Source organism: Nymphaea colorata, chromosome 2, assembly GCF_008831285.2.
Source record: "Nymphaea colorata isolate Beijing-Zhang1983 chromosome 2, ASM883128v2, whole genome shotgun sequence".
Taxonomy (NCBI): Eukaryota; Viridiplantae; Streptophyta; class Magnoliopsida; order Nymphaeales; family Nymphaeaceae; genus Nymphaea; species Nymphaea colorata.
In genome coordinates, this window is record NC_045139.1 from 870,445 (window position 1) to 885,927 (window position 15,483).

General features: G+C 36.9%; 1 protein-coding gene across 2 annotated transcripts; it reads left to right on the forward strand.

Moving 5' to 3' along the window:
• Nucleotides 1-2,681: 2,681 nt before the first annotated feature.
• LOC116248069 (glutamine--tRNA ligase) lies at nucleotides 2,682-15,244 on the forward strand. 2 transcript variants are annotated; one of them, XM_031620654.1, is made up of 24 exons: nucleotides 2,682-2,816; nucleotides 2,944-3,142; nucleotides 3,629-3,679; nucleotides 3,771-3,842; nucleotides 4,131-4,230; nucleotides 6,290-6,385; nucleotides 7,358-7,419; nucleotides 7,515-7,616; nucleotides 7,696-7,788; nucleotides 8,616-8,768; nucleotides 8,872-8,927; nucleotides 9,076-9,166; nucleotides 9,243-9,329; nucleotides 9,410-9,607; nucleotides 10,967-11,065; nucleotides 11,169-11,300; nucleotides 11,391-11,527; nucleotides 12,714-12,813; nucleotides 12,887-12,982; nucleotides 13,618-13,718; nucleotides 13,893-13,998; nucleotides 14,086-14,175; nucleotides 14,264-14,393; nucleotides 14,703-15,244. In XM_031620654.1, exons 2-24 carry the CDS (start codon nucleotides 3,011-3,013, stop codon nucleotides 14,798-14,800), a joined length of 2,382 nt encoding a protein of 793 aa, XP_031476514.1. In that variant the 5' UTR covers nucleotides 2,682-2,816; nucleotides 2,944-3,010; the 3' UTR covers nucleotides 14,801-15,244. The 2 variants fall into 2 exon arrangements, with proteins under 2 accessions (XP_031476514.1, XP_031476515.1); XM_031620655.2 differs by having other exon boundaries at nucleotides 2,697-3,142.
• Nucleotides 15,245-15,483: the final 239 nt, after the last annotated feature.

Sequence of the window (15,483 nt, forward strand, 5' to 3'; positions counted from 1 at the left end):
CAAGCTGATTTTGTTTTTTAACAATTAAAAATAGAGAAAAAGGAGAAGAGAATGAAACATAGACAAATGGAAGGAGAAGGAATTGATTATGATCATAAAACAAGATCACCTAATTAATTGCTTGTCATGTTAGATGACTTGCTTATGTAATTCATCAATTCCACCCCATAATTTCTGGATATGCAGAAAGGGGATATCGCAAAACAAACAAGAATTGTAGAGAATTTAGTCATAAGAATTCTTCAAAAATTATTTCACAATAACCATTCTATATTAATCACCTCCAACGGCCATGTGTTCTGATCATGAGTGGTCGTGTTTTTATATTAAATAAAAAAAAAAAACAAGTGAGCTAATGCTTAAAATAAGGAAAATATACTACAACAACCAAAAGCAAAATTTATCTTAGAAAATTAAAGGAACCCCACTTTTTGCGAATAACAAAAACATGTTCAAGTTTTACAAATTTCCATTTGACCCAAAAAAGCCTACTAGGTGCATGATATTAGGTCATGACCATGATATCATAATTTCCAATGTTATTGTTCTTTTAAGTTAGAAAGTGTTTTCACTTCCTATGAAACTAAATTATGGCGTGTGCGGGAGATCTGCTTTCAACGTTATTCTTCTTTCAACTTAGAAAGTGTTCTTCACTTCTTATGAAAAAAGAAAAATTCATGATTATCGTCAACTTTTTCGTGGATATAAGTCACATTTAAAGTAGAGACGTGAAGGGCTCGAACTTGATTAAGATATATTCTTAATGGTATCCGTTTCTTCAGGTATTTACATGTTTGGATTCAAATTTGAATTTGAATATAAACAAAAAAAGTTATACCTGAATCCGAACCTGAAATCTGATTTTACAATCTGAATCTGATCCAAATCTAAATTTTGATCCGAATTTAGTCAATTTTCAAAACGTAAGATTATTGAATGTAGGATATTTATTCAAAATTAAATATGATCCAAAGCCGAATCTGAATTCAATTAGATATTCATAAATGAAGAAGTCTTCCCTCGTAAGAACAAGGACATTGGCACAATTCAAAATAATAAATCTTCTGCTTCTTAACCTCTCTCCCCTTCTCACCTCCTGGCCCTCAGTTCTTTCAAAAAATAATAGAATATCAACATCAATCATAAGAAAAATGTAGAACAAGAAGAAGCAAATCTAAAAACCAAATCTCTATGAGTTAAAGTAACTGACCCTTCTTTCTCTTCTTTTGGGGAAATATATATCAAGTTGCTGCCCTCAATCTCTTGATATATATATATATGTATATATAAAAAGTGACTGACCCTTCTTTCTCTTCTTAAATGGCAGCAAATATTTTGCTTAAATGGCAGCAACTTGACATATATTTGCCAAGAAATTCAATCCCATTTTAAAACTTTGAAAATGCCAAGAATTTTTTAAAAGGATGGTCTTTAGTAACAATTATGCATGATATTGTTGACTTTATCCCACATGACATCAAGGTTAATGAAGCATGGGATATTTTGAAGAAATGTCATCATCGACTCCCCATATGACATCCATGCCAATCTTTCTCTTCAATCCACACCACAAGCTTTGGAGGGACAGTTTTCATGGTTAATTGGCCCACATTAAAATAAAAAAGAGGTTGCAAGTCAACTAACTATATATCACGCTATTCATAACTTTTTAATTATTAATTTAGAGGCGCCAAAGGCTTCTGCTTCTGATCCCCTGCCTCGAGAGTCCTAATCGACATCGGCTATGACAACTTGTATATCAGTTATGAGCCCTATGCTATACTCGTCGAGACACTTCTATCACAATATTATTATCTCTATAATGTTTGGAAATAAAATTGTTGTTTTTTAAATTATAGGCTTTCAAAATAAAAATACTAAAATATTAAATATCAAATTTTTAGAAAAAGAAAAATATGCAGAAATACAAATACAAGACATTACTAATGAGGTGCATAGGGTAATTAAATAAATTAAAATATTTTCCATTTATGTAGTGTAAAAGGGGTTGCTTTGGATATCATTTTAGTATAGATCTTGACTTTCAATTTCAAATAAGTCGTGCGCACGCCTCTTCCTACACTACTTGTTCTTTACTTGAACTATATACTAATTAGGAAGGAAAATGGACTTGTTAAAAAATTATTTAGATGGAGCAAAAATTCAATTTTTATATATAATTTCGGAAGAAGTTTTAAAATATCTCTTGCGAGAAAAGCATCCGTTTTTTTTTTGTTGACAGGAGACGAATTTGTCTTAAAAAGGGGGTTTATAATAATTTTTAAATTAAAAATTAGAAGTGCCCTTTCGAATTGTTTTTTTCCCAAAAGTTGACCACCTATTTATCGTTTTTAAAAAATTAAAACATGAAGAGATTTCCTATAATTTTTCTCTTAAGTTAAAAAATTTTAATTTAAATTTAAGAAAAACAGCTAAAAAATATTTTGTTCTAAAAAGTTTTTTATTTATTTTGGTACGAATAAATTTTATTGTCCCAACGAAAACTACAGTTTTTAAAGGTTTTAGACAAGGTGATAAGGCCAGGTACGCTATTTAGTGGGCCCCACAAGATCCCACCACGTGGGGTCCACCAAGAGAATTTGGAATCTTGAATCTCAAGATATTTTTTCACTTTTATTCTCAATAAAAAAACGAAATAAATAAAAGTGGGGAAGACTAGGGTTTTATTGGCGCCACTCCCACCAAGGGAGACGAATACCGCCAGCTGAATCGGAGAGAGAGAGAGAGAGAGAGATCTAGCCATTGCCATTTTCCCGGGAAGCCCGAAAGGACAATAGGTTCGGTCAAAAACCAAGGTAGCTGAGACGGAGAGAGAAGGGCAAGAGGCCCATAAATCTCATCCCTCGTTGGTCTCCTTCTTGTTCATCGTGGTCATCTTCTCCTTCTTCGTGGTGGTGTTCTGATTTTTGTCTTTCCGTTCAGAATTTTGTGGGTTTCTTCTTTGGGTGGTGAGGTTGTGGAGAATTTGACGTGAAAAGGGGGGAGAAACATGGGAGCCAAGAAGGAGGACGACGGGGAACTGCTGCATTCGTTCATGAGGATCGGGTTGAACGAGAAGACCGCAAAGAACACGCTTGTCAACGCGAAGCTGTCCGCGAATCTGGCAGCCGTCATCGACGAGGTTCGTAGGAGCTCCTTTCGTGCTTCGTTTGCGTTTATATTTCCGCTTTTGGCCTCTTCCTCCGCGGATATCAAATGGAAAAAATGAAGATGACAGGACTATAGTGCAAGAAGAATTCCAGTCGGTTATTATTGGTGATTTGTGTTTTTTTGAAGCTAGTTATGTTTTCTCTGTGAATTGAACTAATCGAAGACAATAATGAAGTTTTCGGTACTAATAGAAGTCAGTAATGAAAAAATAAAGGGCTCTTAGTTGTTAATTATTCCACTCTATATGCGCAATAGTTCTAAATCGAAACTTTCGTGCTTGGTTTTAGACTCGATTGAACCAGGATGAAATTACTCCTTTTGGGAGAATAACTTGGTGCCATTCGTTGATCCTTCATGTAAATGTTTTTCTTAATACATAGATAAAGAGAACGAATGAACATTACCCATAAAAAATATTCTTTCTTACTGGATATTGGAATTGATTTCTTTCTTGCAGGCAAATATTGAAAATGGCTGCGACAAATCTGTTGGCAACCTCTTGTACACGGTGCGTATTTATTTCACTATGTTTTATTATGCAAAATCCTTTTTTCTGGTGTAAGCATACGATCTTCTGTTTTTTATGTTTTCATGGACAGGTCGCAGCTAAATTTCCTGCTAATGCACTTGTTCATCGGCCACTTCTGCTCGATTATATTGTTACATTGAAGGTAACATCTGCTCTGCTTGCTCTTCGTGCTGAAGTTTGTGTCTTTGAGTTTGAGATTATGAATGTGGGGCAGCAAACAAGTAGAAAAAAATACAGTTTCCATTACAATTTTGGCTACGGTATTGCAGTGCTACGATTTGATTTCCTGTGTTTTCCTGATACCTGTTTTCTGTTATTTATAAGTTGTTGACTTTAGTTCTTAATGATTTGAAATCGTTCTATCCTTAGTCTATATGTCAATGGGAGAATGCATTATTTTAATGCTTGTCAAACTTATGCTCTCCTGCAGATTAAGAAACAAGACCAGTTAGAAGCAGCTCTATCTTTTCTTGAACTCAAGGGACCTGAAAATTTTGAAGTAAAAGTTTTTGAAGAAGCTTGTGGTGTCGGTATGTTCTGAAATTAAGTTCTGAAAGGCCTATTTTCCAATTGATGTTCGTTCAATTAGCTGGATGATTTTCTTTCATGCCTTTTCCTCTTGGCAACTGGATTTGTGTTGGATTTCTTTTGTATACATGAGATTGTACTGAATGTTTGCCTTTGTGGGTAGCCCTAGTGATAGCTATCGGTATTTAGGGGAGAATTCAGACACTTAAGTGTCATTAGCAGAAAATGTACTGAGCTTGTAATAAGTAGGGATTCTTGTCCTTTAGATGGGATGTCGATCTATTTACTGTAATCACCTATGAATAGGTGATTTGTGTTAACTTCAGCATGTAAAAGATTAATGAAATCTAATTTCCTAGCTGGGCTGGGAAATTAACCCTAATTTTGTGTAAGTGTATGTGTTCTTTCTTCCTGCTGGGCAGCAATCTGATAGCCACAGGGAGCTATCATTTGGTAGAAGAGCCAGCTTAAGTAAACAAAGAGATATGATAGGGTGTGAGGTTCTTTCTGTGCTAGAAGGCTTCAAGAAGCAAGTGGAAGAGGAGCCTCAACTTATGACACCGTGACTGGAGACCATGTAATACAAGCATCAAGATACGGGCAGTCGGATGGCTGGAGTCGAGCAGAGCTGCAGAAGGTCGAGCACATTTTAGCAGCCCTGCAGACGTTCAAGGCATTCCTTCGTGAAGACTTGGAAAAGGTAAGCCCTCAGCCTACCCTTGAAAATACCTCTTTCTTCGAGCCGAATGGAGGAAGAGACCATTGAATGACCTCATCTCAACGGAGCACCACACCAAGGAGATGGGAGCACACGAGATCCCAATAACCTCGTCCAATGGGAGAAATAGCAGCCCATTCAAAATGCCTAAGATGGAATTTCCATGTTTCTCTAGGGAAGAAAAGAACCTCAAGGGGCTACGTGTCTACTGTGAAGAAAAGTGGACACTCGGGCATTTATGCAAGCGGTTGCACATGTATCTTGTTGACGAGGAGGAAGAAGACATATTCCACTTGAGGAAGAATCGGTTACTGGGACTGCAAACAAAGCAACATGGTTAGATCAGCCGCCAGAAATATTAGTCCATGTGCTGATTGGAGATTTTGTACCACAAATTATGAGGGTTGTGGGGTGTTTGAATGGAAGGTAAATTAGTATCCTTGTAGACACGGATCCACACGTAACTTTGTTTGCGAAAAAATGGTGAAGATGTGTGGATGCACTACTGTGGAGCAACCTGAGTTCACGGTTATAGTCGGCGATGGGGGTTCCTTGGTGTGTCGTGGATGTGCCCTCAAGAAACGATAGAGATCCAAGGTCCACAATTTTAGGTGGAGCTCAATCTTTAAGCCATGGTTGGAGTGGATTAAGCCATGATATGTTTCATGTCATAACATAAGCTACATTTCATAGTGTATTCTAAATTTGTAATGTTTGATATGAACACCTGGAATGGTATACTTTCTATTGAACCTAGTTTCAGGATTGTATTGTACTGTTTTTGTTCATAGTTACATTACACAAGTAACAGCACAACACGTGTCATACAATATGTTATGTTGGACACCAATCCAGGAGAAGTACATTGTGGATAACTTATTCAGGTCATCAAATGTGCCCTTTATCTATTGCAAACTCAATATCTTTCCAGTTCATATGGAGCTTATATCTTGAGCTAGAGCAATCATAGAGTAGAATCTGCTCTTGGAATTAGAATAACGATGAATTCTGTTTGCTTTTAGTATGATAAGCTAAGAATAATTTATGCTGTGGATGGGTGACCTTAATAAATCAAATTAAAAGGAATATGCTTCTTATAACTGTTTTGGAAATGAAAAGGCGGTTCTGCAAGAACAGCATAGCTTTTATGGAACTCACAACATGAACTAAGCTTTGTGATTAATATATCAATGAGTATTTTTTTTTTCTCCATTAGCAAGCTTGTTTCTTGCTAGTCTATCATTTATATTTTGTCCTTGATGTACTCAGAAAGGTATGCATATTCAGAATGCTGGCATCCTTAATGCAATTATCGTATTTCTGTTCCCTCTCTTCCTCAATAGGGATCGATGTTCCCATTGAAGAGATTATATCTACAGTTGAGAAGGTGTTGGAAGAGAACATGGCACAGATACTGGAGCAGCGGTATAGAATAAATGGTATTTCATCTTCTGTCATATATTTCTTCTTTTATCAATAATAGCTTTGCTCCGATGTGCAGTGTTACTGCTAGGCTCCTTTTTTAATCATATGCTATGCAGTACATGCCTGTACTACTATGTAAAAATGGACTTGGCTAAAAAAGCATTGCAGTCGTTTCAACATGGTTGGACAGGGGTGCAGACATGCATGCTGCCCTGCGCTCACCAGCTACATTGCCAATGCTGTGTCGGGTGCAGTCCACATGCTCATGACTAGAGTAATCCAGGAATAGGTTATATGTAGACATGTGTTGTGATTAAGTTTTGTTAAAATGATCTACACTCTTGTGCGCACCTGTACCTGCTTTCCATGTGATATAGCTATACTTACATCCATAAAGATTGTCAGTTTCTCTTCCTTTTCAATTTGATGCCTTGCAGCACACGCCTATGGAAACATGTTTTAAGTTTGCAAAGATATACAATCAGTAATTAAATGGTAAAATTTGATTGTAAACACAAGCATATATCTTGGAAGTTCATAGGTGAATTTACAAGAAAGTAATGAATGAAAGGGAATTTCCAAATTGTTTGATTATGCATTAAGAAATAAATGATGTCTCAACATGTTGAAGGTACTTTAGAGAAATATCACTTTATACTTTAAAACACAATTACAGGTTTACAGATGCTAACCGGATTAGGTCATTCTGCAATTTTGCTAAGTTTAGGGGCGGGGATAGAGAATCACCTTAAATTTGCATGAGTTTCAACTTTGAAGCTTTGAAATAGCTGTCCTATGTATTCTGCTCAACTGTGAAGAAGAAAGGAAGCTGATAGTTTCAATGGCGGAGGATGAATTTCACAATTTGTTGATTTTATGACTATTTAATGGATCAAATATGTTGACTGTTTAATGGATCAACAAATATGCTTTCATATGGAAGTCTCTCTTACATCAGAACTTAATCTTTCTTCCCCACTTTTTAGTTGGAAATCTATGTGGACAAGTGCGCGAGAGGCACCCATGGGCTGATGCAAGAAATATCAAGGTAGTGGATTACATGCATGATTGGTAAAATTAACCTTGTTTTTCCATTTTGCTTTGGCTCTCGACCATTCATGTGCTACGGCTTTTATAATACAGAAAGTGATAGATGAGAAGTTGTATGAGTTACTTGGTGAACGGAATGAAGCAGACAATGAAAAACCTATTAAAAAGAAAAAAGAGAAGGCTGAGAAAGTGAAGGTAGTCTTTGTGATTTTTCTGCAACTAGGTTTGCTTCATGAACACTAACTGCCAGCTTTTCTGTTGCAATTTCTTCTAGGATGAAGTTCCTGTTGCAGATGTTTCTCCAGTCCCTCCTGAGGAAGAACTCAATCCTTTTCTCATATTTCCTCAGCCAGAGGAAAATGTAAAGGTAATGCTAGATCCTGATTTTATGTTGTAATCGCTCTCTTCCCCAACTTGCTATTCCTTTTCAATATACAACATGAAAAATTTGTTAAAGCCTTAAAGGTCAGAGGGAGCCACTCCATAATAAAGCAAGATAAAAGTTCATGAAATGAATCAGCATCAACATGATCAACATGAAGGGGAGGAGGGGGAGAGGAGGGAGTGGGTAGGGAACTTTTTGGCTGCCAACTTCGAGATGATTGTATGAATCAACTGGAATACTGGATCTCTTCTTTTCTTTTCATACCAAATGTGTCACCATCTTATGCATGGATTCAGCTTTAAATTTAAAGTATTTGTTATCATTCTTATCATCATTAAGACGTTATTTTTATCATTTTGTCTAGTTTTTTTCTTTTTTTTAAAAAATTTGTTATTAATTAACTTCTCATTTGTTTTGTTTTTACTTAATTTTTAGGAATTTTTCATTTTTAAAAAAAGTTTCCGAGATTTTTGCGTAATCTTCCTGATAGAAACTACTTTGTTGAAAAGTTCCAAAAAAAAACTTTGCCGTTTAAAACCCGAGAACAATATTCATGCCTATGCCTACCATTCTTAATTTGTCAATCTTTTGAACCTCTAAAGGGCATAAAATATAATGTTCTTTAAGTTTCTTTATCTATTTTTCATCTTATTGTTCATGAATAAAGGCTTTCTGATCATTCTAATGACTAAATGCTTTGCTTGTTCTGTTAACTCTTGCTAACTAGTTTCTAATGGAAGATGCTTTCCACCGTCTGAAATGGGTATGTGACTTTATTCTGATTCTAATCCTTTTGGTGGTTCTCTTAGGTACATACTGAAATCCATTTCAGCAATGGTACAGTATGGAGGCCACATAATACCAAAGATAAACTCAATAAGCACATGGAGATAACAAAGGGTAAAGTTTACACCCGTTTCCCTCCCGAACCAAATGGTTATCTCCATATTGGACATGCAAAGGTAATTAATTGCCTATCTGTTAGAATGATAGGTTATTTCCTTTTCCCTTTTTTTGTTTTCGAGTACTTGTACTTACCGATGAGCCTTTTGCATGTTATAACAGGCTATGTTTGTAAGCTTTGGTTTAGCAAAAGAAAGAAATGGGGACTGTTATCTCAGGTTGGATTTTCTCCACTCTCAATTTCTGGTTAAACTAGCGGCCCTTGCTTCTCAGCGTTTCATCCATTTTTCTTTTTTCTGAGTTCAAACTTCTGTTGCAGCTATCTTTTGTTTTTTTCTTGCTTTCACATTTACTTGGTCTCACTAGGTTTGATGATACAAATCCAGAAGCTGAAAAACAAGAATATATTGATCATATTCAGGAGATTGTTGAGTGGATGGGTTGGAAGCCTTTCAAGGTACAAAGTTGGTCTATGTCTAGAATTTTGTCATCTTGCTTGCATGAAGTATCTAACGAAGTTCATACTTTCACAGGTTACTTATACCAGTGACTATTTTCAAATTCTTTATGACCTCGCAGTAGATCTGATAAAGAGAGGTTATGCATATGTTGACCATCAGGTGACAACTGGTTTGGCATTTGTTAGATAGTGTTTTCCTTGTAGAACATGTATTCATGAGCATGGTTTGCATATTTTTAGACTCCTGACGAGATAAAGGAATACAGAGAAAGAAAGGTAGATAGCCCATGGAGAAACCGGCCAATTGAGGAATCGTTGAAATTATTTGATGATATGAGGCGAGGTCTTATTGATGAAGGGAAGGCCACATTGAGGATGAAACAAGACATGCAAAGTGAGAATTACAACATGTATGACTTGATTGCATATCGGATAAAGGTAACTTTCGCTAATTTCTGTCTTTGTGTTGCTAATCCATGAGACATTGGCTAGAGATCTATGTTACTTAATTGCATGCAATTTATGGGAGATTTACATATCTTTGGTCTTCTAACATATTCCATGTGCATGCTTCATTCACCATATGTTGCCTACACTTTTGGATGGATGGCTTCTTAGTTTTCCACACAGTTACATATGAGCACTAATATGCTTTGATCACTTAAATTTTTCAACCTAGAAGTATCTGAAGAAAATGGAAATTTAATGTCCTATGTCTAGCACTTTGAAATGTCGTGTATAGAAATTGTCCAATGTGAGAAACCTCATACCTACACTAATTGAAGCCTGCTGTCTCTGATTTCCTCTCTGGAGTTGTAAAAGAGCCAAACATGATCGTGACATTTCATCGCTTTGGTTAGGATCATGCAGAATTGGCTATGAAAAATGTCTTCTTTTGACACAAAACTAAAGAGAGTACACTTTCTTTTTTCTGCTCATTATTTTGCTGGTCTTAATGTAATGGAAGGAAACCCCTTTTCCACATAGTTTGTGGGGCATATCTTGTCTAATTTCTCCTCGGTGTTTGTTGTGGCTCAACCTGCAAAGGTTCTCTCTCTCTCTCTCTGACATTGCAAACGACTTCACTTAGGAGATCGTGGTGTTCTGTGTCCTCTAAAGCTTCTTCATTCTGTGGCCATTGTGGCCGTAACTGGCCTTTCAGTTGTAACATTCCACTTCCTTTCATCCGGCTCCGTAGTGTTGGGTCTGCTCTTCTTTCCACCAGCCCCACTACTCCTCTCCCCCACTCTTTGCAGGTTCGGTCTTTCCTGTCAAGGCATTTTCGCTTTCAACTGATTTGTTGGTTCCAACATCCGGCTTTTATGTGGGCAGCCTTTGGGTGCTTGCCTGTGGTACAATTTTTGTCGTCCTTGTCAGGCTACCATGGTAACCTCGCTTGTGGTGTTATTGTTTTTGATGGCTTCCTCCCCACCCTTTTGTTTTTGTTTCGCTTACTGTGGTTTTTTCCTTTATTCTGTCTCTTGCACCCCTACTTCTTTGGTTCCTCCTCACCATTACTTTGCTCCTTGTCGCCTCCCTTTGCCTCTCCATCCTCCTTGCCTTCCTCTCTTGTCTCCTCTCCTCATGTCTCCCTAAGCCCCTTACTTCTCTCTCTCTTCCGTCCCGCTCCTTGCTTTCGACCATCATTGGCCAAGCGTTTTAGTAATATTATGCTTGTATGTCTATTTCTCTCTCTTGTGTACTCTTTATGGTATAAGATTTAGTTTTAGATTTTGTTACAGTTACACAGTAGAACTTTTATGCATCTTCACTTATTCTTTTTCTGTTGTTCTCTAGTTCACTCCTCATCCGCATTCAGGGGACAAATGGTGTGTTTATCCAAGCTATGATTATGCTCATTGTCTTGTGGATGCTATTGAGAATGTAACTCATTCGGTAAGCTATTTCTTCTTTTCTATGTTGATTTGTTTTACTTTTTGGAGCTATGGCCCTGCAATCTGCATTGTTGAGGTGTTAATGCTTAGTTGCTTATTTGTAGCTGTGCACTCTTGAGTTTGAGACTCGCCGTGCATCATACTATTGGCTGTTGGAGGCATTGGACCTCTATTTGCCCTATGTATGGGAGTACTCACGTTTGAATGTCACCAATACTGTCATGTCCAAACGAAAGGTTTGTAATCCAGCAAGATAATGTCAATATATTTAAAAGTTTTCATGCAATTTGCATCTCAGTTTTTAGTTACTCTTTTTTCCTTTGTAGTTGAATCGTCTTGTGACTGAGAGGTGGGTAGATGGCTGGGATGATCCCCGATTAATGACACTAGCCGGCTTACGACGTAGAGGAGTGACTTCAAGTTCTATCAATGCATTTGTGCGGGGCATTGGAATCACCAGAAGGTAATAAACTTATTCTTCTATAACCTACTTATCTCACCAACAATTCTTTGTCTATCATATCATATGTTGAAATTAACAAGTCTTCGTAAAAAATAGTCTTGCTTATGTGCAGGGTACTTGTTGGCATTTCATTTGTTTTTCTGTCATTTAAGACACTTTGATGTAATCAGATGGTCAAACAGCAGTTTTATGCATGTTTGTGGACAGCAATGTCGTAAAAAACTACACCAGGGACATGGTTTTGCTGAACAAATACTGCATATCGGCCAATGCATATCTGTCTGCACTGCGCTATTTTTCAATTCTATGAATTTAAAAATAATTAGAAATATTTTAAATTGATTCCACAATGAAGAAAAAAATAGAACGTGTCGGCCGAGGGCCCAATGGGATGCGTATCAGATGGCACACTCAGATACGGAGAGATATTGATAACATGGGTGGAAAGTCAACATATTTTTTGAAATGTTTTGAAAAATATGAAAACATGGACTCTAAGGATATTTTTACTTCGGTATGTGATTCCTCAACTTAAAAAATGCTTGTGATTCCTTATCACAGTTATAGAAGGTTGACCGGACATATAAAAAAAATGTAGCCTTTGATTTTTTATTGCTTATGATTTATGAAATCAAATACCCTTTAACTTGTGATTCTGGACTAAAGGTGTGGTCGCTTGCCAAAAGGACAATGGCTGAGAAAAGACGATTATGATATTCAAGCTTGTGGTTTCTCAATGGCAATCATAACAAGCACACCTTAGAGGAAATTGGGCTGAAAATATGAAAAAGAAAGTGATGTATATTGTTGAAAAGTGAAATGTGAACAAGTAGTTGAAGGTACTTATCCTTGAGATCCTTAAATGGTACACGCAGTCTAGAGACAAATCTATTTAGATAATGTATATTGGCTACGAAAAATGAATGTTCTGTAATGGCCAAAAACTGTGACAGAGAATTTAGGAGACAATATTTCTTAATTCACTTGTACTAAATGAGGCAAATAACGTTTAGTAATATGATCAAATTTGTTACCCTTGCAGCTGACCCATCTTCACAAAAGCTTATTAAACCTTAGCTATTGGGTTCTGCTTTTTTCTATTTGGATTGGTTTGATTTCTTTTTAGCTATACTGCATCATTCATTTTTATTTTTTCTCATGGATATTTTTGCTGCTTTTGATGCAGTGACAATAGCATGATTCGTCTAGACCGCCTTGAATTTCATATAAGAGAAGAACTGAATAGAACTGCACCTCGTACTATGGTTGTAACTTATCCTCTTAAGGTAATATAATTGAACCATTTTGGCATTTGTTGATTTTGTGTAAAGAATGTTGAAAAAATGATTGTATTTTCAGGTGGTTATTACAAATTTAGAACCAGGCACCATTATAAATCTTGATGCCAAGAAGTGGCCTGATGCTCATGCTGATGATGCGTCTGCATTCTATAAGGTAAAGTTGTTAACTTTTCCATACCTTTCAATGAAAGAAATGCAAGGGATGTAGGTTGAACCTGAAAGCCTCCTGCCCTCCAGCTTCACCTGCCATTGGTTGTTTATCTGTGTTGTTGTCCTTTATTGGCTATTCTGGAAGGAATCAAAATACACGACTAATTGGCATCCATCTAGACATAAATGTCCAATCAAAATTTAATGTAGAGAAAAACCTGTATTTGTGTGTGCATGTGCATGTGTATGCACACACATGTTGTGCATGTCTCTGCCCGATGGAGTCCATATACAACTGAGCCAAATCATGCCAAAATGTGGCTGACTTGGACTTGCAAGACTTGTTGGTGATTCTCTGGGTTCATTAGCCCAGAGGCTGCATCTGGATTCTGCAGCCATGTCCATCTAGTGAGCAAGTGTGAAGCTATTTATTGCAATTGTCTATGGTGGTAGAACATTGCTCTGGCTGTTTATGACGTTGTGTACTTGGAAAGAAAATGCTGCAGAATTGGTTCTGCTTTGTCAGAAGGGCAGCAAGCACATTTGCCTTGATCTTTCTGCAGATTAAGCTAGTATGCAAATCTTTCGTGGATTAGATCTCATTTCTGTATCCGTTTACTACTTGTGTGGGTCCTGCAGGTTCCTTTTACAAATGTGGTTTATATTGAACAATCAGATTTCCGGATTAAGGATTCAAAGGATTATTATGGCCTTGCTCCTGGTAAAAGTGTCTTGCTCAGGTATACTGTTTGTGTAATCTCTCTTAGAAATTTATGGCAGTATATTTTCTCTTCTGTGTATATCTTCAGTGTTAAGGTTTTCATCTTCCCAATCTTTCCAGTGTATTAGTATATAGCTGAAATGTTACAGTTCACGCTTTAAATCTAATAAGAGGTCACTTCTTTTTGTTGCAGATATGCATTTCCGATAAAATGTACTGAAGTTATATATGGTGATGATAAAGAGACAATTGTAGAGATAAGAGCTGAATATGATCCTTTGAAAAAGTCAAAGCCGAAGGTTCAGTTTTTTGCTGTTGTCTGTTTTCCTATTTAGATGCATTTCTAATGCTGCAATAATATGGTTAAATATCAAAACATGATGCAGGGTGTCCTACATTGGGTGGCACAACCTTCACCGGGGGTGGACCCACTCAAAGTGGAAGTGAGATTGTTTGACAAATTGTTCCTGTCAGAGGTAAACTTAACTTAATTGTCTCAAGAAATGACTTTTTTAGAGAATTCCTTAGTCCTAAATATTCATGACATTAGTTTTCATGCATCAGAACCCAGCAGAACTGGATAATTGGCTTGGTGACCTCAATCCCAATTCCAAAGAGGTGATACCAGCGGCATATGCAGTGCCAACTCTAGCAAGTGCTGTATTGGGAGACAAATTTCAGTTTGAACGTCTCGGTATTATCATGGATCTTTTGCTTGATGCTTCTTTGTTGACCTGTGATAGAAAGATGATTGTAGTTTGCATTCGTCGGATTCAACAAATTATAAATGCCAAAGTTCATGTTACTGTAAGCAATTGGCTCTTTGAGGCAGCCAAGAGATGCCTCTTCTTGATGTTAATACTCATGGTAAAACCTGAATATTTTAGGCTCACATAGAGTGATAGAACCATAGTACCAGGTCGAGTCTGGACATGGCGTTTCTGCAGTACAATGTAGTTCTCAAATTCACTTGTAATCATTTGTGCGTTTTCTCTTTTAACAGGTTACTTTTCAGTGGATCCGGACTCTACGTCTGAGAAAATTGTCTTCAACAGAACTGTGACCTTACGTGATTCATATACCAAGGGCGGAAATAAGTAACTGCTGGTCCTTAATAGTGTGCTTGCTATGCTGATGGGAGTGTCAGATCACTAGATACACATGAATACATACTAGAAAGTCTGTAAGCCTCAGAAATTATTAGTTGTAGGCTGCTTAGGTATCACAGGAAAATTCTCTCTCAAGAATGCTGCTGGAAGGATCTCTCTCTCATGTCAATCGATCAGTAGGGAAAGCCCACATGAGTTGTGCGAGTGCAAGTCCTTTCTTGAACGTTGACCAACAAAGGGCGCACAGTGAGGCCGTGAGCTGTCAATTGCTTCTGTTTAAAACAATATTTTCGTATGCTGATTTTTCACATATTATTATCACCTGTGCTGGATCTTATTCTTCTGGTGTTCAAAGGATCCTAATAATATTTAAGTTGTACTGCTTGTAAAAATGTTTATTCATCTTAGTAAGAATCTGCCTCTTCATATCTACAAAGGGTTGAGTTTATTTTTCAGCTGCTTTGTTCATCTTGTTTCGAGATAATCAGGTGAAAATTGTAGTTGCAGCAGGTATTATCGATTATCAAATCCGTTAGAGTCAATGGAAAGATTTCATCATATATTACACAGAAAATGTACAAAATAAATAATTGAATGGGATCAAATGGCGAACGAATCACTTCATGGGTAAATGATTTCTGGTGTCCCTTCGATCTAGATCCACATCCATCCATG

What these genes read in the sequence shown, in the direction of transcription:
- LOC116248069 (XM_031620654.1), top strand. Translation starts at nt 3,011, where the DNA reads ATGGGAGCCAAGAAGGAGGACGACGGGGAACTGCTGCATTCGTTCATG. An exon ending in ATTATATTGTTACATTGAAG is followed by an intron (nt 3,843 to 4,130) that starts GTAACATCTGCT and finishes GCTCTCCTGCAG; the next exon opens with ATTAAGAAACAAGACCAGTT. An exon ending in CTGTCATGTCCAAACGAAAG is followed by an intron (nt 11,301 to 11,390) that starts GTTTGTAATCCA and finishes TTTCCTTTGTAG; the next exon opens with TTGAATCGTCTTGTGACTGA.